We start from the raw sequence: 24,757 nt of genomic DNA, 5'->3' as shown, positions 1-24,757 counted from the left end.
TTTTTACTTTGGATTACACAAAAAAGTTTAATGACGTGTCAGGACCCAGAACACCTGGCTAAGAAACACCCCCAGCCCCCCATGTGTCCCAAGCTAACATGGCCCTAGCAGCCCAACCCTCCCAAGGCTGCCAGGGTTCACGTGGGCCTCAGCCAGGGCTGGCAGGCAGAGACGCCTTGCTAAGGGTGGACAACAGACCCCTGCAGCCTAGGCCACCTGAGACCCGCCTGCTCCCTCTGGAATTCGTGTTGGGTCAAATGCAGGCACACAGCGCCTGGCAAAGCCCACTGGGTGCAGAAGCTAAGTGGGCTGCACTTTGCTGGGTCTGTTGGGATCATTCTGTCCAGATGGCTGGGAGGAAACGTGCACAGGTCTACAGATGTGTCTCACCCTCCCCAAGGACTCCAAGGGTTTCTGGACAACCCTATCAGTTGCTGGCGGCACCCACTTCCTTGGCAGTACAGGGTTCTATGCAGATAGCCTTACAAACAGCAGGGGACAAACAGGCTGTGGTCACCCGAGCAAGGGATCCTGCCTGGGAAGCAGCTGAGCTGGTGCATGGGCCAGCATGGCTCTGCTCTCCAAGTGTGATACCAGCAGCTTCTGGGGCAGGGGACAGTGGTGCACGCCAGGGAGTGAGGACCTCTACTGGTGGAGCTGGTCCCTGCAGCTCTGGCACAAAAGGCAGGAGGAGGGCCGCCAAGGTGATGGACGGGTTCACAGGGCGTGGGAAATGGAGGTTGGGGGACAGTGAACAAAGGAACCTCCTGACACCAGGAGACCTGTGGGGACCCGGGGGAGGGCAGGATGCCCTGAGGAGGCCTGGACGAGTGCCAGGCCGTGAGGCAACTCCCAGCCTCCCTCGGCGCCTGGCTGACCGGACGCGGGCAGGGATGTGTGAGCCTCACTAGAAGGCACAGGCAGGGCCGTGTTACCTGGAGGGACTCTGGCCGTTGGGGAAGACGCTGGGCCAGGGCCGAGGACTCCAAAGGGCGGTGGACACCAGGTCCTGGCCCTGCCAGCACCGCAGCGTGCACGTCCCACAAAACACCTCAGGGCCGATTCATTTTTCTCAAAACATATATTCCCACTCGGTTCACACGTTGCCGAGCCCTCAGGCCTGTGCGGGACCCCGCCCTGCACCGGGCCTCCCCTAGGCCTTGGCCACCAGGCCCCTCACAGCTTGCGCGATGGCGTCCTTGTCGATGCCGAACATCCTCAGCAGCTCGGCCGGCTTCCCGCTTCTTGGTACCTGGCCCACAGCCAGGCGGGCGACAGTGACACCAGGCTCGCCTACTACTGCAGTGGACACCGCCTCCCCTATGCCACCTGGGCAGAGGAAAGGAGACTGGTCAGATGAACGAGGTCTCAGGGCGAGCAGAGGCTGGACCCCAGCCCGTCAGTCTGAGTTTACTTCCTTGGCCACAGGGGCGCAGGTTGAAAATGCACCACTTTTCTCTACTGTAGCCAGGGCAGACATCACTCATCAATCACAGCACTGATGATATTTAAAACACCACCCCCTGGGCAGCCATCATCAACAAACGTGCACCTGACCTGAGTCTATGCCTCATCTCCCCGGGGCCTCCTTGCAGGAGGTACAGGTGCAGAGGCTGCGTGGTGAAAGCCAGAGACTCAGCACTACTTTCCCTGTTGCACTCTGCACCACAGCCACACCCTTCCACTACTTCAGGACATAATCTGCCTTCTTTCTACCCACCGAGGTTGGAATCCTTGTGGGCTTCCTGGGCAGCAGGGGCTCAGCAGACACAGGAGGTCTGAGTGTGCCCAGCCCTTGGCCTTCCTGGCCCCTGCCCCTATCCCTGCCCCCCTCTGCCCCGGGCCACCTACCTTCGTAATAGTGGTCCTCCACGGTGAGGATTCTGCCCTTGGTGGCACGGGCACTGTCCAGGATGAGCTTCCTGTCCAGGGGCTTGATGGTGAAGGGGTCCACCACGCGGATGCTGATCCTCTCTGTAGGGGAGGAGGGGCAGGGGTGGGGCTCAGGGGAGCACTGGGTGCCTGGGTCTGCCCTTGGTGGGGCCTGGTGGGGGTGTTCTGAGAGCTCCAGCCCATCCCTGTCCTGGGGAGAGCCAGCTCTGCCCACCGTGGAGCTTGTGCTAACGCCGGATGGGCTGGCCGCTGTCCTCCAGCCCTTGGCACCCACCTGCCTCCTCCAGGAGCCTTCCCTGACCCAAGGGGCTGGTGCTCCCTTGCCCAGGCAGTCTTGGCCAGCTCTGCGGCTGGGGACTGTCCAGAAATGCAGAGCCATTTTACAGAAGGGACTCGAGCAGAGCTGGATTTGGGCATCTGTACGGGGATCTGGAGACCATTCGCCCAAGGATACAGAGGGTTGACTGTTTACAGGTGGGTAAACTGAGGCACGGTATAAGGGAATAACCAGCTGTGATCCCAGCTGCCTCTGACCTGACCACCATGCCGGGCCATCTCAACCTGGGGGTCTTAGGGCAGGGATCATGGCCCCTGCAGCCCAAGGACCCAGCTTCAGGCTAGGCACAGGCTAAGCGCTCTGGAGGTGGTTGGTGTGAGTGTTGCCACTGTTAAACTGCACGGATCCTCTTGCCCCAGGACCCAGCGCGCAGGCAGCCCTCAGCCCACGGCTGGGCAGCTCCCTTCTCCTCACCTTTCTTTAGCAGCTCGGCGGCAGCCAAGGCCTCGTGCAGGGTCACCCCAGCCCCGACCACGGTCACCTGGTCATCCTTGCTCTTCAGGACCACCTAGGGGAGACAGCGGGGGACCGGCGAGGATCAGAGACTGCAGGCTGTGCAGGGTAGGGCAGGGAGGGTTCGGGCTCTGGAAGGCAGGCTCGCTGGGGCAGGAGCGGCACTGACCTTGCCTTGTCCAACCTGGAAATCCTCACTGTTGTTGTAGATGATGGCGTTTTCCGGGCGGCTGGTCCGGATGAAGCAGATGCCCTGGGACGGGAACAGAGAAGCTGAGAACATGGGAGAACACAGCACCCCTGCTCCCAGGGGCACCGTCTCTTCTGGAGAGCACGGCCTCTCCTGCTGCAAATCCATCCAGCCTGTCATTGCCCAGGGCCTCCGTCAGTCCCTGCAGCCTGGCTACTGCAGCCTGCACCTCACTCCTCCCAAGAGCTGCCCACGGATGCTGCCAGCCACAGACCCCAGACAACTTTCCACCAGGGAGATGGCCCACCCGGTGAGGCTCCTCCACAGTGCATCCCCCGGGCAGGCCCCCCTGCTCCAGGCAGGGGAACGGGAACCGGAACCACCCACGAGCAGAGCTCTGGACATGGACTGCGGGGCTTGGCTCACAGAGACCGGTTCAAGTCGGGGCAAACAGGTGTGAACCGCCAGACAGGGAGAGGTGGCCAGGACTCTCGGGGAAAAGAGTGCAGTCATCGACTGGTAATGTCTGCCATGATGCAGCAAGGGCGCTGTGTGTTTCATTTCTCCTTGTCCAACTTCCACAAACTACACAGACACCCGGGGCAAGGCCAGGAAACAGCTCTGTGCCCCTCCAGGAAAGAGCTAGCTGTGGTACCCACCTTTGTATTGGCTGCTAATTCCACTGCCTTCTCTGTAGCGACTGCGTCACTCGGGTAAAAGACAGTTGACATGGGGATGGAGCGGAACATGGCCAAGTCTTCCAGGGCCATCTGAGAGGGCCCATCTTCCCCTGTGGTGTGGGAAAGAAAACGCTGAGTAAGATCCCCATCCATGACCGGGCATCCCCGCCCCCACTCCTTGACCTGCTCCAAGAGGTTCAGGAGGCTCCAGGTACGGGCATCCTGGCTGGACTCACCGATGGACACTCCGCAGTGGGAGCCGCACACGTTGATGTTGCTCTCGGAGATAGCCGCCATGCGGATCTGGTCAAAGGCCCGTGTGAAGAAGGCGGCGAAAGAGCTACAGAAGGGTACCGTCCTGTTGCGCGTGGCACAGCCCACAGCGACGCTCACCTGGGGGCGGGGTGGGGGGCAGGCTCAGCTGGTGTTGCAGCGCGAGCAGGTTAAACTGTGGCTACTGGGATGCTGGGTTCGAGTCCTGGCTGCTCTGCTTCTGATCCAGCTTCCTGCTAATGCGCCTGGGAAAGCCATGGAGGATGGCCCAAGTCCCTGGGTCCCTACACTCATGTGGGAGACATGGATGGAGCTCCAGGCTCCTGGCTTCTACCTGGTCCAGACAGCCATTGTGGCCATTTGGGGGGGGGGTGAACCAGTGGGTGGAAGATCTCTGTCTCTCTCTCCCTCCCTCCCTTCCTCCCTCCCTCTCTCTGCCTTTTAAATGAACAAATGAATGAATCTTAAAAGACAAACGAGACAGAAGGGAGCTGGTGCTGTGGCATAACAGATACTACAGTGCCAGTGTCCCATATGGGTGCTGATTCAAATCCTGGCTGCTCCACTTCTGATTCAGCTCCCTTCTAAAAAGCCTGGGAAAGCTGTGGAAGATGCAAGTGCTTGGGCCCCTGCACCCATGTGGGAGATACCGGAGACCCGAAAGAAGATCTTGACTTTGGACCATCCCAGCTCCGATCGTTGTGGCCATTTGGGGAGTCAACGAGAGGATAGAAGATCTCTGTCTCTCCCCGCCTCTGTGACTCTAATTTTTTAAAATATTAATTATTCTGAGTTACACAGAGAAGGGGAGGCAGGGAAAGAGAGGGGGTTCACCCCCTAGATGGCCACAATGGCCAAAGCTGTGCTGATCTGAAGCCAGGAGCTTCTTCCAAGTCTCCCACATGGGTGCAAGGGTCCAAGGACTTAGGCCATCCTCCACTGCCCTCCCAGGCCACAGCAGTCAGCAGGATTGGAAATGGAGCAGCCGGGACTCGAACTGGAACCCATATGGGATGCTGGCACTGCAGGCTGTGACTTTACCTGCTATGCTATAGCACTGGCCCGAATAAATAAATCTTAAAAAAAAAAAAAAAAAAAAAAAGTACTTGGGGAAGGGGCAGACATTGTGGTGCAGCTGGTTAAGCTACCACCTGGGAAACCCACTCCCCATATCAGAGTGCATGGGATGAAGTCCTGCCTACACTTCAGATCTGCCTTCCTGCTAACGTGCCTGGGAGACAGCAGATGATGGTCTAGTACTTGAATCCCTGTGGCCTACACGGGAGACCTGGATGGACTTGGGCCTGGCCCAGTCATGGCTGTTGCAGGCATTTGGGGAGTGAACCAGAAGATAGGAACCTAGTCTACTTCTTAAGTTAAAGAAAAAAATTCTCTTAAAATTATTTTCATTTAGAATTTTTTTTTTTTTAGATTTTTATTTATTTGACAGGTAGAATTACAGAGAGAGAGAGACAGAGAGAAAGGTCTTCCTTCCGGTGGATCACTCCCCAAATGGCTGCAACGGATGGAGCTGCACTGAAGCCAGGAGCCAGGTGCTCCTTCCTGGTCTCCCATGCAGGTGCAGGGGCCCAAGCACTTGGGCCATCCTCCACTGCCCTGCTGGGCCACAGCAGAGAGCTGGACTGGAAGAGGAGCAACCGGGAGTAGAACTGGTGCCCATATGGGATGCTGGCACCACAGGCGGCTCAGGAAGCCATACAGACAACCTTAGATTCAGCTGGAGGGAACCCAGGCTACGTTACTGGCCTCCAGAGGCAGGGGCCGCCAGCCCTGCTGGGCACCTAGGCCCATAGGGAGGGCCTATCTTAGACATGAGGACATAGCATTGCTCTTGTTTCAGTCTCAGCCTCCAACAGGGGCTGTGTCCCCAGCCGTGCATGTGTCATGGTCCTGGGTCTCTTCATCTCCATACTCTGCAGGGCTTGGCAGACCTTGGCTGCTACACCCCTCAAGGTTCAGCCTCCCGATGGCGCCGCCCTCCCTCTGGAAGGCCCTGGACTTCAGAGAGCTCATCTGCACCCCAGCTGGCTGACACGCAGCTCCTCCTGTGTGCACAGGCAGCCCCACTCAGCTCCCCTTCTTGCACACTCATTGGGCACACATAAGCCCCTAGACTGCAGCTACTTAAGGTTAAGGGTCAATGCTGGATCCCAGTGTTCTTGGGGTTTCCCTGGACTGACCCACAGTTGCCACCTGGCACCGCAAACATGGCTGCCCAGTGGGTCAGGAGGGCTTTAGTCCTGTCCCTGCCACTTGGCTCTCAGCCCTGCAGCTGTGGCCGGACCAGCACCCACCATGTTCTGCTCGGCAATGTAGCACTCGATGAAGCGGTCTGGGTGCTCCTTTTTGAAGAGATCCGAGAAGGTGGAATTCTTGGTGTCCCCATCCAGGGCGATGATGCGGTCACTGGCGTGGCCCAGTTTGGCCAGGGCCTGCCCATAGGCCTTGCGGGTGGCTATCTGTGGGGAAGACAGTGGAAGGCTCTGGGGGCCACCGAGGACATGTGCATGCGGTGGCCCAGAGCCCTGCCTGCCTCTGGGGGCCGCAGCTTTTTTGGGGGAGGAGCAGGAGGATAGAAGTAGGGGCAGAAAAAGCCCAAGAGTTTCAGCTCCCGTAAGGTAGCCAAACAACTACAGTCAGGCTTGGGGAGTCCCTGACGCGCCTGCCCCCAGACCAGCTGTGAGCCACGTGAGCTGCAAACAATGTCCCCAACAACCCCTGTGACACAGGCCTGTGTGACCGTGGGCAAGTCCCTGGTCTTCTGAGATGGACCAGATGGGAGCAACACCTTGGGGTCCCTACCTCTCATAAGTTGACCCCCCTCCTCCTGTCCCCACAGAGCGCCAGGGACAATGCAGGGTGCAAGCAAGCCCCCAGTTTGTACCTTGTCCCCGACTTTGTAGCTGGGCGGGGTGGGCATGCGGATGTTGCTGATGTCCACCGAGGGGGCATCCTCCTGCGGGGGCGTCGCCAGGATCTTCTTTTTGCTCTGGATCTGGCTGTAGATTTCCTGGATGACCTGATCGGCCATGTTTTTGGGGAGGGGTTTCCCATGCCAGGACTCCTTATCTTCTATCCCTGCAGGAGCAACAGAGGAAGGCAAAGAGCAGGTGAGAATACCAGAGGGCCAGGAAGCTACAGCAGGAGGCCTCCCTGGGGAGAGAAAGGGATGATGTTATCGCCACTGCCGAAGGCCAAGGGCCAAGGCCAATGGGGCTCCTGCATGCCTCCCACTCACTGACTGCTGCCTGGTCCTCCAGGAGCCCAGGGTGGTGGGAGGGACAGGAACATCCCTGTCACATTCCCCATTTGTCACCTGGACTGGGAGATCTTCCCCCATCAGGAGGGGAAGCTGAGACCCAGAACAGGGCTTGAGGGGACCCTGCTCCCTGGGAAGAGCCTCGGCCCTTCTGCTCAGGGCAGCAGCCGGAGCTGGCCGGGATGCTCTGGGAAGGGCCAGCCAAGCTGGGCACACAGGGCTGGGGATGTCCCAATGTCCCCCTCCTCCTCCCAGCATATCCTGACTCAGCCACACGCACCAGAGGCCCTCGGAAAACAGATCTTGTTTCCTGGAGTCTGGTGAGTGCAGTGAGCGACCAGACACAGAAGTCCTGGATCTATGTAGCACTCCCCCCCCCCCTCTGCCTGCCCCCACCGCCTGCCTCTGCCGCCACAGCCAGCCATGGGGCCCGTCCCGGGGATGGGAGGCTCTTGCACCCGGACCTGTAATTCCGCGGCCTTTGAAGGTCTTGGCGATGATGGCTGTGGGCTGGTGCTTAGCCTGGCCAAAGGCCTTGCACAGCTCCTCCACGCTGTGTCCATCCACGATGATGGTGTGCCAGCTGGGGGCAGAGCGGACAGACAGTGAGGGGCCGGCAGGTGCCAGAGTATGCGCGTGCTCTCCCCACGGCCCAGAACTTTCCTGTTTTCAATTTGGGTTTTTTCCACGTTATTTCCTTTCCTTCTGTTTGCCTGCGAGCAGATTTTCCTGCTCTTTCCTAAGCAAGTCAAAGCCCGGCTCAGTTACTGTCTTTCATGCCTGATCTGCTCATTTCCTACTGAAGGCCGTCTCGGGGCAGCGGGCTGGCTTTGGAATCCGTCTGCCGTTAGACGGTGGGGGATTTGGGGGCTCCGTTTTCACTTGGGAGGACACATTCGCTCACTCCAGAAAGGCTGGGGGAAAGGTACCTTTTCTCTTTTAAAAGCAGTCCTTTTGGGGAACTCTTTCTGGCTTACTAATAAAAACAAAAGCAGCAGCTAACACGCAGCGAAGGCTGGCCGGCTCTGTGCAGACCTGTTTACGAGCAGGCTCATTAACCCAGCTAAGCTTCATGACCCCAGGGGCAGGCACTGCTCTTGCCCTTATTGCAAAGACAGGTAAACTGAGGCACTGAAGGCACAGTAATTTGGCGAGGTCACAAAGCAAGTCAACAGCAGAGGCAGGACTTCAGACATCTGGCCTCAGAGCCCATACAAGGTTACGGACATGGGCCCCACCTGGGGGGGGGGGGGGTCCTGCTGAACCGGGGGGCTGGGGGGAGCCCCCTGAGGCACCCTGGAGCTCATGCTCATCACCCGGTGATAGACTATTTCCCCTTGCACCTACCTCTCCCTGCTATGCTACTAAGCCACTGGAGAACAGGCCCACGTGTGCCGCATTCCTGTCTGGCAACCGTGCTATTCCCATCACTTGGTCTGCAGTCCTGGGCGTGACCTCAACTACAAGGGCGGCTGCAGAGGCCGTCAAAGCCCCGTGCAGCCCCAGTCCTGCTCACCTCCTTGCCACAGTGCCCCACTCCAGTCTGCCAGGCCAATGCTGATGAGCCTGCGGCCTGGGGGTGTGGAGGCGGGGGCTGCTCTGGCTGACACCCACCCATCCAGATGGACCTTGCTCTGGGCAGCACTTGACTACGAACTCATGATCACTCAGGGCCCCAGGGAGCAATCTGGAGAGCCTGTCTCTCATTTCGCTGAGGGGAAGGAGCCTGTGTCCCCTCGCAGCCTGGCTGGGGCTGGCCCAGGACGTGATAGTCAATGCTCTTCCTGGCTTGCTGGGTAAGCGCTGTTCACACCCTGGACACTGCTCCCTCCCTAGCCAAGAACAAAGCGAGGCCACAAAGTGAGATAGGGACAGTCAGGCCCACGATCATGCTCAGTAAGAAACCTGCTTAAAACAGGGTCTCAGTTCTCACACCCACAGCAGGGGCCTACGCCACTGAATCCAAACGCCCAGAGTCAGAATGGAGACCCTGACCTGGGCTGACGCTCCTGGCTCCGGCAGCCGAAAGCATCCCCAGGGATTCTCGGTGCCGCGTACATACCCAAAGGCCTCGCAGCGCTTCTGGTAGACGTCCAACTGGTGCTGCAGAGGGGCAGGGTCGCTCTGGCCCAGGCGGTTGACATCAAGAATGGCGACGAGGTTGTCCAGCTTGTAGAAGCTGGCAAAGGCCATGGCCTCCCACACGGAGCCTTCGGACAGCTCTCCGTCTCCCAGCAGGCAATAGACTCGGTAGCTGCAGACAGAGGGTGGGTTGGAGGCTGCTCCCCTGCTTCGGGCCTGCCAGGCTCCCAGACCGCCTGCCCGAGGAGCCTGCTCTCCGGGCACAGCCACGTGTGGATGTGCAGACCACGCAGCACTCTATGGGGCTGGTAAAAGGGTGGCGGCAACAGGCGCGCAGAGTTATGGGGCCTACTGCTTAAGACGCCACTCGGGACACCTCCGTCCTCCTGGAGTGCCTGGGTTCCTGTTCTGGCTCTGGTCCCACATCCAGCTTCCTGCTAATGCGCACCCTAGGAAGCAGCAGGTGATGGCTCAAGAGGCTGGGTCCCTGCCACCCATGTGGGAGAGACCCACTTGGAGCTCCTGGCTGCTCTGGGCTTTAGCCTGGCCCAGAAGTGGATGCTGCAGGCATTTGGGGGAGTGAATAGCAGATGGAAGATCTCTCTCTGTCCCTCTTTCAGAAAAAAAAGATTAATTTTAGGAAAAAAAAAATAGAAGCAGCAGTAACCGGCATCGTGTTGTAGCAGGTTAACCCACTGGCAACAATGCCAGCATCCCATATAGGGTCTGTCTGGTTCAAGTCTCAGCTGCTCCGCTTTCTGATCCAGCTCCCTGCTGATGCACCTGAGAAAGCAGCGGAAGATGGTCCAAGTCCTTAGGTCCCTGCACCCATGTGGGAGACCCAGAAGAAGCTCCTGGCTTAGGCCTGCAACAGCCCTGGCCAATGAGGCCATTTGGGGAGTGAACTAGCAGATCAAGGACCTCTTTCTGTGTAACTGACCTTCAAGTAAAAAATATATATTTATATACTTATAAAGAAAAGAAAGAAAATAAAAGCAAAAAGCAAACACGACCACCTTCACAGGCCAGGTCAGGGGTCCCTGCAGGGTTGGTCCTGGATGGGCCCTGTGAAGTGATGTGTGCAACCCCCTCCTCAAAGTAAGCTCAGTCCTCACTCCTTTCAAAGCCCACAGCTAAGGAAGCAGGGTCAGCACAGTGAGGAGTTGGCGGGCCAGGCCCCAGGGAAGCAGCTGAGGTGTGGCTGGCCCATCTGATGCCCACTGTGTAGGAACACACAGGGCAAGCTGTGGCACGACTTGGGGACCTGACGTTTTCCCTGCACAGTGTCCAGTTCTGTGGCCAGTCGGGCTCAAACTGCAGGAAAGGCCCTCACGGCCACCACTGGCTCAGCAGTGCAGTGCCGACCTCCAGGTCTCCTCCCAGGACAAGCAGGGGGAGCAGGAGCCTGTGCCGTCAGCATGACTCAGCACTTCCGCAGGCCACCAGCGGGGGCGGGCTTCTGCACCCGGCACCAGGCTCCCTCACCAAGAACAAGGCCTCAGGGCACCACGTTCCACAGGCTCTGTGGAGCCCAGGCTTTTCTGAAGCTGGGTCCTAAATGAAGCTTTTCAGAGAAGCAGGGAGCCCTGAGAGGGGCTGTGATCTGCCACAGCAGCTCCCAATGGGACAGAGGCCTGAAGGGCCTTGCCTTCCCCAGAGGGCTTCGGGAAGCAGGCTGAGGCTAGGAGTGTGATCTCGGCACAGCCTTGGGCTTCAACAACAGGCTCACAGCTGGCCATGTGGGGTCCACAGTCTCAGGACAGGTGGGCATCCTGGGGTGCTGGGGAGAAATCAGGGAAGGGGCCCTAAGAAACCTGGGCTAAGCCTCAGCTGTTGGAGTTGGGGTAGGGGACTGCAAAAATGCCCACAGTCATGAGCTAACATGAAGGGAGGGCACTGAAGCAGAAGTCAAGTTTGTGGCCGAGCTGTTTGGAAACCACCTTACACGTCCAACACCAGAGGAATGGGTTACAGCACATCCTGAAGACAGAACATTTTGCAATCCCTAAAACCCGCTCCCCATTCAGGCATAAGATGCTCACGATAGCTTTTTTTTTTTTTTGCTAACATATGTACTAGGATTACAAGTTTGTAAATGTTTTTTTCCCATGATAACATGGAAGAAATATTGAAATATATTAGGTTTAAATGGAGCATGATGAAGAGTAAGGCAAACACTCATTTCTTTTTTTTTTTTTTTTTTTAAGTTTATTTTATTTATTTGAAAGGCAGAGTTATAGAGAAGCAGAGGCAGAGACAGAGAGAGGTCTTCCATCTGTTGGTTCACTCCCCAGATGGCCACAATGACTCGAGCTGCACTGATCTGAAGCCAGGAGCCAGAAGCTTCTTCCTAGTCTCCTGTGTGGGTGCAGGGGACCGGGTATCTCCTACTGCTTTCCCAGGCCACAGCAGAGAGCTGCACAGGAAGTGGAGCAGCTGGGACTCAAATCGGTGCCCATATGAGATGCCAGCATTGCAGGCGGCGGCCTTATCCACTATGCCACAGCATGTTAAAGCCTTTGACTGCAGTGTCAGCATCCCATATGGTGCTGGTTCAAGACCCAGCTGCTCCACTTCCAATCCAGCTCTCTTCTATGGGCTGGGAAAGCAGTAGAAGATGGCCAGAGTGCTTGGGCCTTTTCACCCACATGGGAGACCTGGAAGCAGCTCCTGGTTCCTGGCACAGCTCTGGCCGTTGCAGCCAATCGGGGAGTGAACCAGTGGATGGAAGACCTCTCTCTCTCTCTCTCTCTCTGCAACTCTGCCTTTCAAATAAATAAATAAATCTTAAAAAAAAAAAAAAAAACTACTTAAAATAGTACTATTGCATAGTTTTTGGAATGAGATGCTGGGAAGAGATAGCGACTGGTGCCTGGCCTCCTCCCTGAGGGACGCTATGCCAGTGTGCCTGGCCAGGCCTGATAATCCTGGATGCCTTGGCCCCCAGCCCCAGGTATAATCTGAGGGCCCTGGCCTCAGCCAGCCTTGGCACCGGGCCACCTGGGTCTCTGGGAACCGAGCTAAACCCCTTCTCCCTACACCGGCTTGTTCCATTATGTTAGGGCCAGGACATGATCCTTGGCAGGGAATTATTTCGAGCAAGTGTAGAGAGTCATTTACTCACGTCTCTGACTCTGTGCCAAGTCAAATGCTCTAAAGCACACATCCCATTCTCGGACTGCCTCGGCCCAGCCAATCATTTCTGGGTGCAGCTGAGTCTGCCGCAGAGCTCAGCGGCCCCGGCCTGGGGGCGCCTGCGAGGGGCTGTGAGGTCTGCTGGAGGGAGAGCTGCCTCAGGAGCCCCTTCCCCAGGAAAGGCGTGTGCGCGGCAGGTGCTCCCCGCAGCACAGCGTGCAGTCAGACTCCCTGCAGCAACCCCACCCCCACCCCCGCCAGCCCGCACCTGCCTGGCAGCCCAGGCTCTGGCCCTGCTCCTGAAGTGAGTTGGAGTGCAGGGTAGCAGGGAGGGCCCGCAGTGCTCCCCGTGCCTCTGTGCCTCCCCCAGGCCCATCTCAGAGCAGCCTGGTGGTTCTGAATGCGGACGCTGCAAACTTCACCCACTGACCAGACGACCAAGTCAAGCACCTTACCTGGTTTTCTTGCAAGAGGGGTAACCAGACTCAAGCCACACCACCAGCCCCCAGGGGGCTTATCAAGCACATGAGCACCTAGCACAGTGCCAGGCTCCCAGACGGTAAAGGAAGGGACAGGCCGGAGCCAAGAGGCTTTCTGATGAGGGCTGTGCACCAGGTCAGATCTGCAGGTTCAATCTCTCCAGTATTTGCTTCTTACTTGGCTGATAGCAGCTGGCTCAGGGGTGGCCAGAACCTTCCAGAACACACAACCCGGCCCTTTTCCAAGATACAGGCAAGTGGCTCAGGCCGGGCTGCTGGTACTACACCAGGCACGAGGGTGGAGACACAGGTTGTTCCTTGAGACTTCCAGGGCACAGGCACTGGACACGGGGCAACGCGGGAATTCCGAGGTGGCCAACAAGCACGCGGTGAGGAGCACATGCTGGAGGCGGGGAGGGGCCTGGCCTGAAACTCGCTCGCTCCTGAGGGACTCTGGGCAGTCCCCTCCACTCCTCGGTCTGTTTCTCCATCTGCACAGGGGGCTGGTCATGGTACCAGCCTTAGCTGGTCCTTGTGAGAACAAAACTGGTCACAGACACGTGCTACTTGCCCTAGCCAGGCACGAGGAAGTGAGTGGCTAGGGGCCGGGGGTGTCAAGGCTGGGTAATCAAGGACCCTCTTAAACCATGCAGGGGAGGGAGGAAGTGGGGTATTACCTGGCTTTGTCGAAGTACTTGCCGGTGTAGGCCATCCCGCACGCGGCCCCGAGGCCCTGGCCCAGGGAGCCAGTGGCCACGTCTGTGAAAGCTTGTTTCTGTTGCAACAGAGGCCATGATTACTCTCAGGAAGAGGAGCAAGCAGTGTGCTTCCAACTCACCCCCAGAGGCCCTGGCCTCACCATCCACACCCGTCACCCACAGGCGGGGCGAGCCCTTCCCCAAGGTGGTCATGGGAATTAATTATGGGCATGCATTCGATTCCCAGCCCTGCCCACTAGCCAGCCTGGAGACTAAACCTCTCTGCGCCTCGGCTCCCTCATCCTGCAGAGTCCACCTCACCAGGGCTGGGAGAATGCACTATAGAACTCATACAGAACCCTGGGCTCCATGGCGGTTTTGTGGAAAGCTGTGAGCTCCAACAGTTGCCGGCTGGCGCCCTGTGGCCACCCCTCCTCGGTGTCCCGGTGAACCCCAGACACCAGGAAGGACCCTCCCCGAGGTCTGACCTCACAAGGCCCCGCCCTTCAGCACCAGCCAGGTAAACACAACAAGCTCCCAAACACCCCCTTCCTCCGCTGTCCTCCCCTCGGCGCCCCCCTCCGCCATCCACACCCCAGCACACTTACTGGGACAGGGTGCCCGTCCAGGTCGGAGCTGATCTTCCTCAGGTTCAGCAGCTCTGCCTCGGGCAGGTAGCCAGCTTCAGCCCAGACGGCATACAGGATGGGAGCTGCGTGGCCCTGTAGGCAGGGGGCAGATGGGTGGTGGAGCGGGGTTAGATGCTTAGGGCCTTTCCCACCACGTGATGAACCCCAGGGCCCATCCAGCCTGAGTACCCATTTCAGGGGAGGGAACCAGTGAAAGCCACATCCCCATTTCATCCCTCTCCAGCCTCTTGGTTTTGAGCCCAAAGTTCCCACAGCCAAGGCTGGCCGGGCACTGAAGACAGGTGCAGAGGGGGCACAGCTGTGAAGCTAGCAGAGGCCAAAACCCCAGCAGGCAGCCGGCCGCCCTAATCCCCGGTCTCTGGCATGTGATAGACTTGGACAGACTTCTAAGCTTGGAAGCCTGCCCGACAAAGACCAGGGGCTGCAGAGCCAGGCCTGGGGACAGGTGGATTTCGGGGCTTTGTGGCTGGGACTGTGACCGAGCGGGGCAGAACAGTGCCTCCACGCAATGCTGCCGCAGTTGAGGGAGCAAGCCACAGCTTTGGGAGTGCTGGCACCGTGCAGAAGAGCGACAAAGCTGTCACCCAAGACACAGCCTGCCTGTCAACACCCAAGCTGGGCAGACACCCAGCAGGTCACTTCCCTTGTCCCCTTCTCCAGTCCCTTGGTTTACAGCCTTGCCAACGTCCCTGGGCTACACTGAAGAGTGACTTATTCCTTCACTTGGGCTAAGGTTACCAGTGGGACCAGCACGGAGCAAGGCACCAGCGGAGGGTCAGGACGAACAGCCAGAGAAGGTTCTTGCCCTTCTGAGGGGTGGGCCAGGGCTGGGCTCAGACTGGCAGAGACAAGGGCAGGCATCCTCAGAGAGCACCGGCCAGCCCAGAGCCTCAGGGCCAGCCAGCCACAGGCGAGGGGCAGCTGGGCTCTTACCTTGGAGAGTATAAAGCGGTCATTGTGAGGGTTCCGGGGGTCCTGGGCCTTGTACCGCATGGTGTGGAAGAAGAGTACGGCCATGATCTCCGCCGCGCTGCAGCATGATGTGGGGTGGCTGTGGCCCGGGGAGAGGACGGACACGTGTCACGGGGCTGCATGCCCCAGGCCTCGGGGCACAGCCCTGGCACCTCAGAAACCACACGTTCTAGTTCCCAGGGTGGGGAGGGACTCACGTCCCAAAGAGGCCACCTCTGATGGCTTGGGGGCCAGGCCCTTAGGTGCCTGGGACAGTCACACGTTCCCGGAGGCACCATGAGAGACCAGCAAGGCAGCACTCTGGCTGGGGGCCGGGAGGCGGCCGGAGCCCACTTCCTACCTCGTGGCTCCACACAACCTTAGGTCCGGCACCTCCACAACTGACCAGGGGGCAGCCTGGGACTCTGCCTTCCCAGCCCCCAGGGTGCCAGTGCCCTGAGGCCAGGGGCTACCGCAAACCTCCCAGCAGCCTCGGCACACGGGTTTGGTGGACGGAAAAATTGGGCTTCAGGCTCTCCAACGGCACCACTGGGCTACTCAGCCGCCGTTGAAACAGGCATTCTGACGGCAGGAGAAGCAACTTGGAACCATGCTTTTGCACAGAACGTAAAAGGCAAACACACAATTTCACCTTCTACAAGGTCTACAGTCAGGGAAAAGGAGGAGCACTGGGGTTTGGGGTGGGCACTGACCAGAGCAAAGAGCAAAGTCCTGCCCTCCAGCTGCTCTCACTTTAACAACTGAATGGCGACCGGGCAAAGGCATCCACACTAGCACGTGCAAGGATTACATCGGGGGCAGGAGACCTGCCAGGTCCCGGCGACCCACTTGCTTCATTGGCCTCTGCCCTAAAATGGGCTGGGTTCCTACTAGGCCGGGCTACAAGCCCCAGCCGGCAGGGACGCCCTCCAGTCCACACGGTTCCAGCATGACAGCGGGCTCAGGGCACGCGCCTCCCGGCCTCCCCGCCTGCAGCCAGTGCAGCCCTCTGACGCTGCTCCTGCAGCCCTGCACACTAAAACATGCCCAAGGGCTCATGCAACATCCGGGTTCCACACCAGCCCCCTCCCCTCCAGTCCACGGACCCCTGGGTTAGGGGTGAGTCACTCCCAGCGCAGGCGCGTTAGTAGAGGACTCCGGCAAACCGTCCATGCTGTTTAGTAGCCACACCCCGGCACACGGTCCTCTGATACTTCACCATTCTACGAGCTCCTGGCCATGGGGAAAAGACACTACACCTGCAAGAGGGAGGTGAGGATATGTCAACAGAAAGTATTTTCTGTCTCGCTAGGATCCGGCTCTCAGCTGGCCAGGGGACTCCCCAGTCTAACCCAGGCAGGCAGGTCTCCTGCGTGCGAGGACAGCCCTGTCCCTGAGCAGCCCTGTTGCAGGCCACAGCGGGGGCGCCTGTGGGTGACTACTAAGCCAAAGGAAGCTTGGGTCAATCTCGTGCCCACGAGGAAGGAGCTCCAGGGAGAAAGGGTGTGGAACACACAGCACTTCCTGCATGAGGCAGACGCAAGCCCAGGCCCAGTGGAGGGAGGGAGGTCAGCCTTGAGAGACAGCAGAAGGTAGAAAGTAGAACAGCCGCTGATTTTTAATAAACTTCCTTGTCGGGCCCAGGAGGGCGAGCCTGCAGGCTTTCACTCCCTCCCAAGCCGGCATCCAGCCAACTGCTGGCCCTGACTTCACACCCACCAAGTAAACACACCCCAAACACTGGGTCCCCAGGAGCCAGGCACCCTCTCTACTTCTCCCTGGGCTTCCGGGGTGCCCCCTCTGCAAAGTGGTGGGGCAGGGAGGGGCTGTGCAGACTTGGGCTGCACACATTGAGTAAGCCTGTCACCTTCTTGTGCAAATGGGGCACCAGTGAGATAATGCGTATAAAGTGCCCAGGTCACCAACGCCAAGGGACCAGGTGCCAAGACTCTCAGTGCCTCCAGCTCCTCATCTGCAGGCTGCGGTCACGATCTGCCCACTGGCCACAGGCAGGCGAGAAGGAAGAAATGAGCAAAGGGCTGAGATGGGGCTCCGTAACTGAAAACGCTGGACACACAGCAGGCGCAAAGCTCAACCTACATAAGGCCCTTTGGGGCCAAAAGTGCAAATCTGTGGCATCAGGGCCTGAACTGTTTCTGCAACCCCAGCTCATTGGGATGGGCACCTGCAGATAGAGCCCCCCCCAGGGCTGCAGACTGGGTAGGGACGGCCTTACCGCACTATCCACCTCTTTGTGCCACTCGGGGGTTACAGGCAGCCTTGACGGTTCAAAAACTCTGCCCTTGGCCTGAACAGTCCACATACAAACCCAGTCAGCTCTGCTAAAGTAGCTGGTAAACAAACCTGTAGGTGTGCAAGGGGCAGAAGAAAAATGGGAATTTCTGTGTGATGGAACAAGGAAGCAAAGGAGCATTTACATATCAAAAGTCTAGCTTGGGTGGGTCCCAGCCCTCTCCCTGGGGGCTACTATGAAGTTCTGGGAGGGGTTCCACACCCAGAAAGGCCTCCATCCAGCAGTCTCCCAGAAAGTGTAGGGAGCAGAAAAAAGAGGGCCCACACCCAAGAGCCACAAGAACTCCAGCAGACTGGGCCGGCCTCTCAGTTCTTCACCAAGACGCCTACCTGGTCCGTCAGGTGTACCCTCCTCATTAAACTGTTAGCACGCTTACTGCTACTCTCTGTCTCACGTCTGGATTCTTTCTTGTGCGGAAGATAAGAACCCCCGAGCAACCGGTCCCCGGAAACAGTTCCGTCTACGGGGGGCTGCAGAACTCAGCGTCGGCCCAAATGGTGTTTGCTGGCCCCGTCTCTGGAACATGCTCTCTCAGATGTTCCCCAGCCAGGAGGGTCTCGCATACCCTTTAAGCACCCACCACGCCCGCTCACAGGAAGATCCCCCTCCCTGTGCCAGGGCTCTTTCAAGAGATAATGGAGAGGATGGAAGACCTCTCTGTCTCTCCCAAACTGTTACTCTGCCTTTCCAGAAAATAACAGAAGAAATGGAAGTTAGTGGCTAAGTTCAGGTGGTAAAATGTTCTGAACAACCTGACAGAAATCACCTTGAGAGTAGGAACATTTCTAGGAAAAAGTGAGTCACAAATGATTCAAGAAGAAAATCGGAGTAACAGTTTAACCATGAAGCACCTACGAACAATGCGCTGAGGGTGCACATTCCCACAGCCCCAGCAGCCCCGGAGTGGGGCCGGAGCGGAACGTGCACCCAGGAAACCAAACAGGGCTGTCCCATAGTGCAGGCGGCAGCATGGCCTGGAGTCAGCCCTGGGTCCATCAGAACAATCCAGCCACGGGAGGTCTGTAACGGAACCCTACACAGCAGCAAGTGAGCACAGCACGCCTCAGACCCTACCTACCTTAGACAAACCAGCACCAGCCCGAGGCCACACTGTTCCTGAACGTGTGCAAATGCTATCTGTACACACTACAAGGGTACAGCTCTTTCTGGGGAGAGCAGCACCCAAGGGCACAGAGGAAGGGACATATGGGATCTTCAAACATACTAACACGGGGGTGGTGCGGGCGGGTAGAGCCACCTCCTGTGACGCCAGCATCCCAGAGGTGCACTGATTCGTGTCCTGGCTGCTCCACTTACTATCCAGCTTCCTGCTAAAGTGCCTGGGAAAGCAGCAGTCGATGGCCTAAGTGCTTGGGCCCCTGCCACCAATGTGAGAGATCTGGATAAAGTTTCAGGCTCCTGGCTTTGGCCTGGCCAAGCCCCGGCTGTTATGGCCATCTGGGGAATGAGTCAATGAATGGAAGAGCTCTCTCTCTAACTGCCTTTTAAGTATGTACATCTTTTTTTGAGGTACTATATTGTCCTGGTTCTTAAACTGGTGGTAGTTACATATAGTATTTTCTTTTCTTTTTTTTTTTTTTAATTTGAAAGGCAGGCAGACAGAGAGAGAGACAGATTTCTGTCCACTGGTTCATTCCCCAAATGCCCAGCCAAGGCTGAAGCCAGCATGGAGATCAATCCAGATTTGCCACACAGATGGCAAGGACCTCAGCACTTGAACCACCACCTGCTGCCTTCCAGGGCACCCATTAACAGGAAGCTGGAGAGGGAGCCCAGGAACTCCAGTATGGAACACAGGCATGACAGGCAGTATCTTAACTGTGTGCCAAACACTCCCTGCCAGGATTATTAATTACTTACGACACGTATATTACTGATGCACATACTTCTTCAAAAAATCTGCAGGAGAATCCAGCATGCCAGGGTGGAGCCCTCCAACTACCCGAGGCTGGCCCTCTGTAGGCTACCTGAGCCTCAGTTTCCCCAGAGTGTGTCACAGCGCACAGATCAGCACTGCGGACGCCAAGCCTTACCTCACTTTGTGGACGGGCCCAGTAAGGCCTGCCAGCAGCACCCAAGGGCACAGGCACAGAGGACCTGGTGACTGGGTGCACGAGGTGCAGCATCACAGGCCTCAGAGGAACCAGCGAGGACTCCCAGTGCAACCCGGCCGGCCTCCAAAAGTGGCGCTTGGTGAGGGAGGCCAGGCCCCAAGGACTGGCTCTGTAAGATTCCATCTCACTGGGGCCGGGGCCATGGCTCACTTGGTTAATCCTCCGCCTGCAGTGCCGGCATCCCATATGGGCGCCGGGGTTCTAGTCCTGGCTGCTCCTCTTCCAGTCCAGCTCTCTGCTGTGGCCCAGGAAGGCAGTGGAGGATGGTCCAAGTGCTTGGGCCCCTGCACCCGCATAGACCAGGAGGAGGCACCTGACTCCTGGCTTTGGATCGGCATAGCTCTGGCCATAGGGACCATTTGGGGGGGTCAACCATTGGAAGGGAAGACCATTCTCTCTGTCTCACTGTCTGTCAAAAAAAAAAAAAAAAAAAAAAAAGATTCCATGTTGGTGAAATGGGCAGAAGCTTTACATTTACAGACAAGGACTGGGGACAGGGGACTGGGGACTGGGGCTGCAAGTGGGGGAACGACAAGCCCGTCACTGAGTGTGGTGGATTCACGGCAGCCAGGACTGCAAACCACTGACCTGTACACCTAACACGGCACAGCGTGCACGCCGCACCTCAGTACGGCTGAGCAAGATGCCTTTAAAAGGAGGAGGGTGTGCCGAGAAGTCCTCGGATGGCCTTACTTCCCCATGCCGGTGCACAGCCCTCACCCCCTCAAGGCTTAGATGTCCCCGAGAGCCTGACCCCCAGCTCCCACCAGATCCACCCTCCCCCCACCTTGCCCTACTGTTCTGGACCAGAGCAAAGTCTGCCTGAGAGCCGGGCTCTGGGCAGGTCCCTGCCTCAGGGTGTGCTCCAGGCATCCAGGGCAGGCAGTATCTTAACTGTGTGCAGGGAGTGCCCGGTTTTGTGGGAGCAGGCCTGCCTAAATCAGCAAAGTCCAGGGGTCAGAGCTGCAACAGGGGCCACAGTCAGACAGTGTCTCGGCCAGACCCTAACCACAGGGCTGCACCTGGAAACACTGGCATTGGCCAGGTTCAGTTCAGAGGTCACTCGGCAGAGAACTGAGTCAACTGCTTTCACACTGGGTTGAGCAACACAGTTGGTGCTGCTGCTACTGGGCCAACCTCAACAGACTTGCTCTTGCCGGAGCCAGGGCCAGGCTGGGCAGGAGCTCCTGAGGCAACCCTGGAGGAGAAGCAGGCCCCAGGAGGAGGCCTACAGCAGACCAGAGCACTCACCCCAAACATCAGCAAATGCCAAGCAGGGCAGCAGGGGGTGGAGCCCAGAGCCTGCTCACTCTGCTCCCCCAGCCCCACTCCTGCAGGACTTGGTTTAGAAGTCACCTGCCCACGAACCTCCCCTTTCAAGATGGGGAAACTGAGGCCCTGGGACAGGCAGGGCCTTCCTGGGACCTTCTCCAGCCAGGTCTGATCAGACGTTATCCTGCCAAGCACCCTCCCCAAAGCTGGGGGCAGCCAAGGTCCTGGCCCCTTGCACAGTGCCTGGCCCCACCTGGGTAACTCCAGCCTGGCCTGCCTAAGTGAGAACCGAGAAATCTTTGTCACCAGCCCGGATAGCCAAGGCCAGTTCAGTTGCTGAGGTTTCACTTTTGAAAGCCTGGAAGAGCTGGGCTCTTGCTACAGTTTGCTCAGCACGTGGAGGGAGGTGACCCGGGAGAAGCTGTGGCCACTGTGGGCGTGGTCTTGACAAAGAGCCCTCTGTGAAGACTCTGTCCCTCCACCTCCAGGCCCAGCTCCTGACACAGAAGCCAGTGTCCATACCTCCTGGGGCCTGGCGAGGCCCATGGCACCCAGGGTGGCCGACAGCACAGAAATGTGATAGCTTCCCCTACCCCTGAAATCAACATTCTCCCAGGAACAGGGTCTGAGCCGGCTTCAGTGTGTGACCAACACACAGGGCACCAAATCTGTTAAACCACGGACACTCTAACTCCCACAGAGAAGGGGACACCCTGACAGCACAGTCACTACAGCCCAGACTGGGCCAGGGCCTCGGGACAGACTTCAGACTCGCTGACCTCTCGCAGCCCATCTCTCAAGCCCTCCTCAATGGCTGTTTGCACACAGACTCAGGCTTCTGATTTCAAAATCTCTCTTGTGACAGAGGTTGCAAAGACTCAGTGCCACTTCCTTCTCAAATTAAATTTTCTCTAATAATCTGTCTTGCACCTTCTATACACACATACACACACACAGAGGGAACACTGATTTTACCTACCACCCTTTTTTTCTTTCTGCAAATGGATACTTTGAATTCAAGGAGCTCCTCCCTAAGGTGTTACAACGTAGCCATGGGTTTCACTCTCAAGTGGCATGCCACATAGTTATCTTCTCTGGGAAGAAACACTTAACAAAGACCTAGGAGGCCCCCCAAACCCCTCTCCTCCTTTGACAGCCCCCTAAACTTTCTCCAAGTGCCTTTCAAGCTAGCAGCCTCCATGGGTGCACCCCTGCTCTCCTGTCGGCTCACCAGCCAGGGAAGCCTTCCTGCTAACTCCAGCCCTTTGGGCGAGTCCTGGAGCACACTAGCCTCGCTCTCACCCCCAAGGCATGAGTATAATGCAGTCCATCACAGGCCCTCTTCCAAAGGCAACAAAGGAAGACGCTGTGTCACACTAGCGACACTTATGTGGCTACTCGGTGACCCAGAAAATATCCGCCCGTCCTTTTGAGCCTTGTAAGGTGCAAAACTAGCTAGCTGGGTAACTGCCGCCTCTGTCCAGCTAGACCTCAGATCCCCCGACCTGGCCCAGGGAAGCAGACCCACTGGGTGCCAGGCTGCGGGACGGGGTGCTGGGAGTAGGCGGGCGATATCCCACACGGCGGACAGGACTGATATAAACCCAGGGGAGATAAAGGGTTCAAAGTGTGCGTGGAAGTGGGATGGGGGAAAACGGCTTCCCAGGGCTGTCCAGCACCCTTTAGGAGTACGTCTTAAAGGCACAGAAGCTGGGTGCTCGTCCACTTCTCAATGTTATGCCCCATGAGGTGCTGGCCAGAAGCGGGAATCATGTCTTTGTTCTAAACACAGCCTGATAGGGAAGCCCATCCTCCCACCTCATTCAGGAGCCTGGCACACTGCTGCTACCCTGGCGTCCCGCAGGCCCCACGCGGGGCACTGAATCACCAGTGTGGCAGGCACCACTGTCTGCATTTTGGAGCTCTGAAGCCGCTCATGGCTGATCCTCTCCACCACGCCAGGGGGCACCCTGGGCTGTACCAGGGGTCCTCGTTCCTATCACTATGCCTGCCTCTAGCCATTTAAGAGACAGAAACTCTGGGGGGAGGGGTGCTAAGACCCTCCCCTCCCCCATCCCTGGAGGCCCTTAAGTTGCCCGCCAGGCTTTGATCTTGGGGCCTCGCCCTCATGCTGAGTGCCGGGGTTTCCGCCTCCACGTGCAGCCGGCCATCATTTCCCGCCCCTCATCCCTACCTCGCAACCCTGCTGCGTCGCAGCAGCCCCTGCTCCCACTCAAACCCCAATCCGAGGGTGGCAAGAAGCTGAAGCAGTGACCAGGGGGCTTGAGGGGGCGGGGGAAGAGTTTGAGGGGCAGAGAGAGCTGGGCCCCGGAGTCTCGCACAGGACCGACCGTAGCTTCCAACCCAGACCTGTCGCCCACCTGGAGCCCGCACAAGCTTGTGCAACACGCACGGCCCAGCGCCCGGCTCTCGGGCACAGCCGTGCCGGTGGCTTCCCCGGAGGCCGGCCTGGCGGGGCAGCAGGACCGGCCCGACGCGCACAGGGCGCCAAAGCCAAGGCTGCCACGCCTGGGAAGCCGGGGCGAGCGCGCGCGCGCGCGCACGGCGCGGCGGAAGGCCCGGGGCCCTCGCGAGGTGCGCGCCTCCGCTCTGGCCGCGCGCCCGCCGCCACTAGCGTGGTAGCCCGTGCGGCGCGGCACGCAGCCAGCCGCGCCCCAGTGCTCACCCCGAGCCCGCCGCGGTGGTGGCCTGGATGGAGCTGATGCGCAGCCGGTTGGCCGTGTCCTTCAGGGCCTGCAGCTTCTGCTGGTCGGGTTTGTGGTAGCCTTCCATGGCGCGGCCGGCGGGGCGAAGACGCGACGGCGCACAGTTGCACGGGAAGCGGCTCCCGTAGAGACTGGCTGCGGCCGAGGCTCCGGGCAGCGCCGGCGCGCGTTAAGACTCCCGGGGCCCGCCCACGGGGCGGAGCTCTCGATCACCCCAGGCCGCGAGCGCCGCGGCCCCGCCCCGCCCGGTCCCGGGCAGTCACCACGCCGAGGGGTAACAGCTCCAGGGTCTGGGCTTGGCTCAGGGTTTGCGGGCGTCTCTGTCTGCTGCCTCTGCGCGATCCTGGGTGGGACTGAGACAGGGGCCTTCATTGGTCCTCCCGTTTTGCAGATGAGCACGTTGACACTTGGCAAGGTCAACCGGGAACGCGGTGGGTGGAGTTCGTCCCAGCCCTTGAAATGCTTTGGCTCAGGCCCTTGACTCTAGCTCCCTTAGCTCCTGATAATGCAGACCTGGAAGTCGCTGATAATGCAGTGACGCCTCAGGTGACTGCTTGGGAGGCCTGGACTAACGTCCAGTTCCTGGCCTCTGCCCTGGGAACCTTTGAGGGAATTTGGGGGGAGTGAGCCAGTGAATAAGAGTCTCTCTCTCTGTCTCTCAAATAAGTAAATAATAAATTTTTAAAAATCACAGGGTTGCGGGTGCCAGGCTGAGCCCCAGATGGAGCCCAGGGCTCCAGGGGGCTGTGCAGGAGGCGAGAATGCAATAGCAGCCGAGGGTACCTGGGAAACTGCCTTCACAAACTGTTAGGGCCTAGAAACTCTGCTGGCTCTTAGAAGAGAGCACTGGGTTTGCTTTCAGGGCTCTAAAAGATAGGAGCACCTTTACTGTTCCCAGACCCCACAGTCCCCAGAGGGATGGGGCTCCCAGGGTGGGGCAGGAAGAGGCCCGTGGTCATGTTACCGGTGAATGGCAAGGTTCTTGTCTTCGCGCAAGAAAGAATTCAGGCGTGAGACAGAGAGTAGTGGAAAAGTAAAATAGCAAGGTTTATTAGGGAAGGGACATTCATAAGAACAGATGGGCACCTCTCCAGACAGAACCTAACAGTCACAGACCCTGTCTCCTGTATCCACCTATCACTTGCTCCAGCTCCAGCCCATTTATGATGCCTGATTCAGAGAGAAGAGATAAAAGCCAGTGCTGAGCAG

General features: G+C 58.3%; 1 protein-coding gene across 1 annotated transcript; it reads right to left on the bottom strand.

Moving 5' to 3' along the window:
* Nucleotides 1-1,062: 1,062 nt before the first annotated feature.
* On the bottom strand, nucleotides 1,063-23,691 carry TKT (transketolase). Its single transcript, XM_002713253.6, has 14 exons — nucleotides 23,509-23,691; nucleotides 15,084-15,201; nucleotides 14,109-14,222; nucleotides 13,480-13,577; nucleotides 9,169-9,360; nucleotides 7,571-7,689; nucleotides 6,732-6,925; nucleotides 6,142-6,306; nucleotides 3,790-3,946; nucleotides 3,533-3,663; nucleotides 2,853-2,936; nucleotides 2,645-2,738; nucleotides 1,852-1,974; nucleotides 1,063-1,329 (listed from the first exon to the last, which is right to left on the bottom strand). Exons 1-14 carry the CDS (start codon nucleotides 23,613-23,615, stop codon nucleotides 1,154-1,156), a joined length of 1,872 nt encoding a protein of 623 aa, XP_002713299.1. The 5' UTR covers nucleotides 23,616-23,691; the 3' UTR covers nucleotides 1,063-1,153.
* Nucleotides 23,692-24,757: the final 1,066 nt, after the last annotated feature.

Source organism: Oryctolagus cuniculus, chromosome 10 (genome assembly GCF_051225735.1).
Source record: "Oryctolagus cuniculus isolate XC-2025 breed Fujian yellow rabbit chromosome 10, ASM5122573v1, whole genome shotgun sequence".
NCBI classification, from domain to species: domain Eukaryota; kingdom Metazoa; phylum Chordata; class Mammalia; order Lagomorpha; family Leporidae; genus Oryctolagus; species Oryctolagus cuniculus.
Note: the sequence above shows the minus strand (reverse complement) of the source record. Positions and strands in the feature narration are given on the sequence as shown.

What these genes read in the sequence shown, in the direction of transcription:
- TKT (XM_002713253.6), bottom strand. Translation starts at nt 23,615, where the DNA reads ATGGAAGGCTACCACAAACCCGACCAGCAGAAGCTGCAGGCCCTGAAG. An exon ending in ACCACCGCGGCGGGCTCGGG is followed by an intron (nt 15,202 to 23,508) that starts GTGAGCACTGGG and finishes CCCGGGCCACAG; the next exon opens with CCACCCCACATCATGCTGCA. An exon ending in TGGACGGGCACCCTGTCCCA is followed by an intron (nt 13,578 to 14,108) that starts GTAAGTGTGCTG and finishes CTGTTGCAACAG; the next exon opens with AAACAAGCTTTCACAGACGT.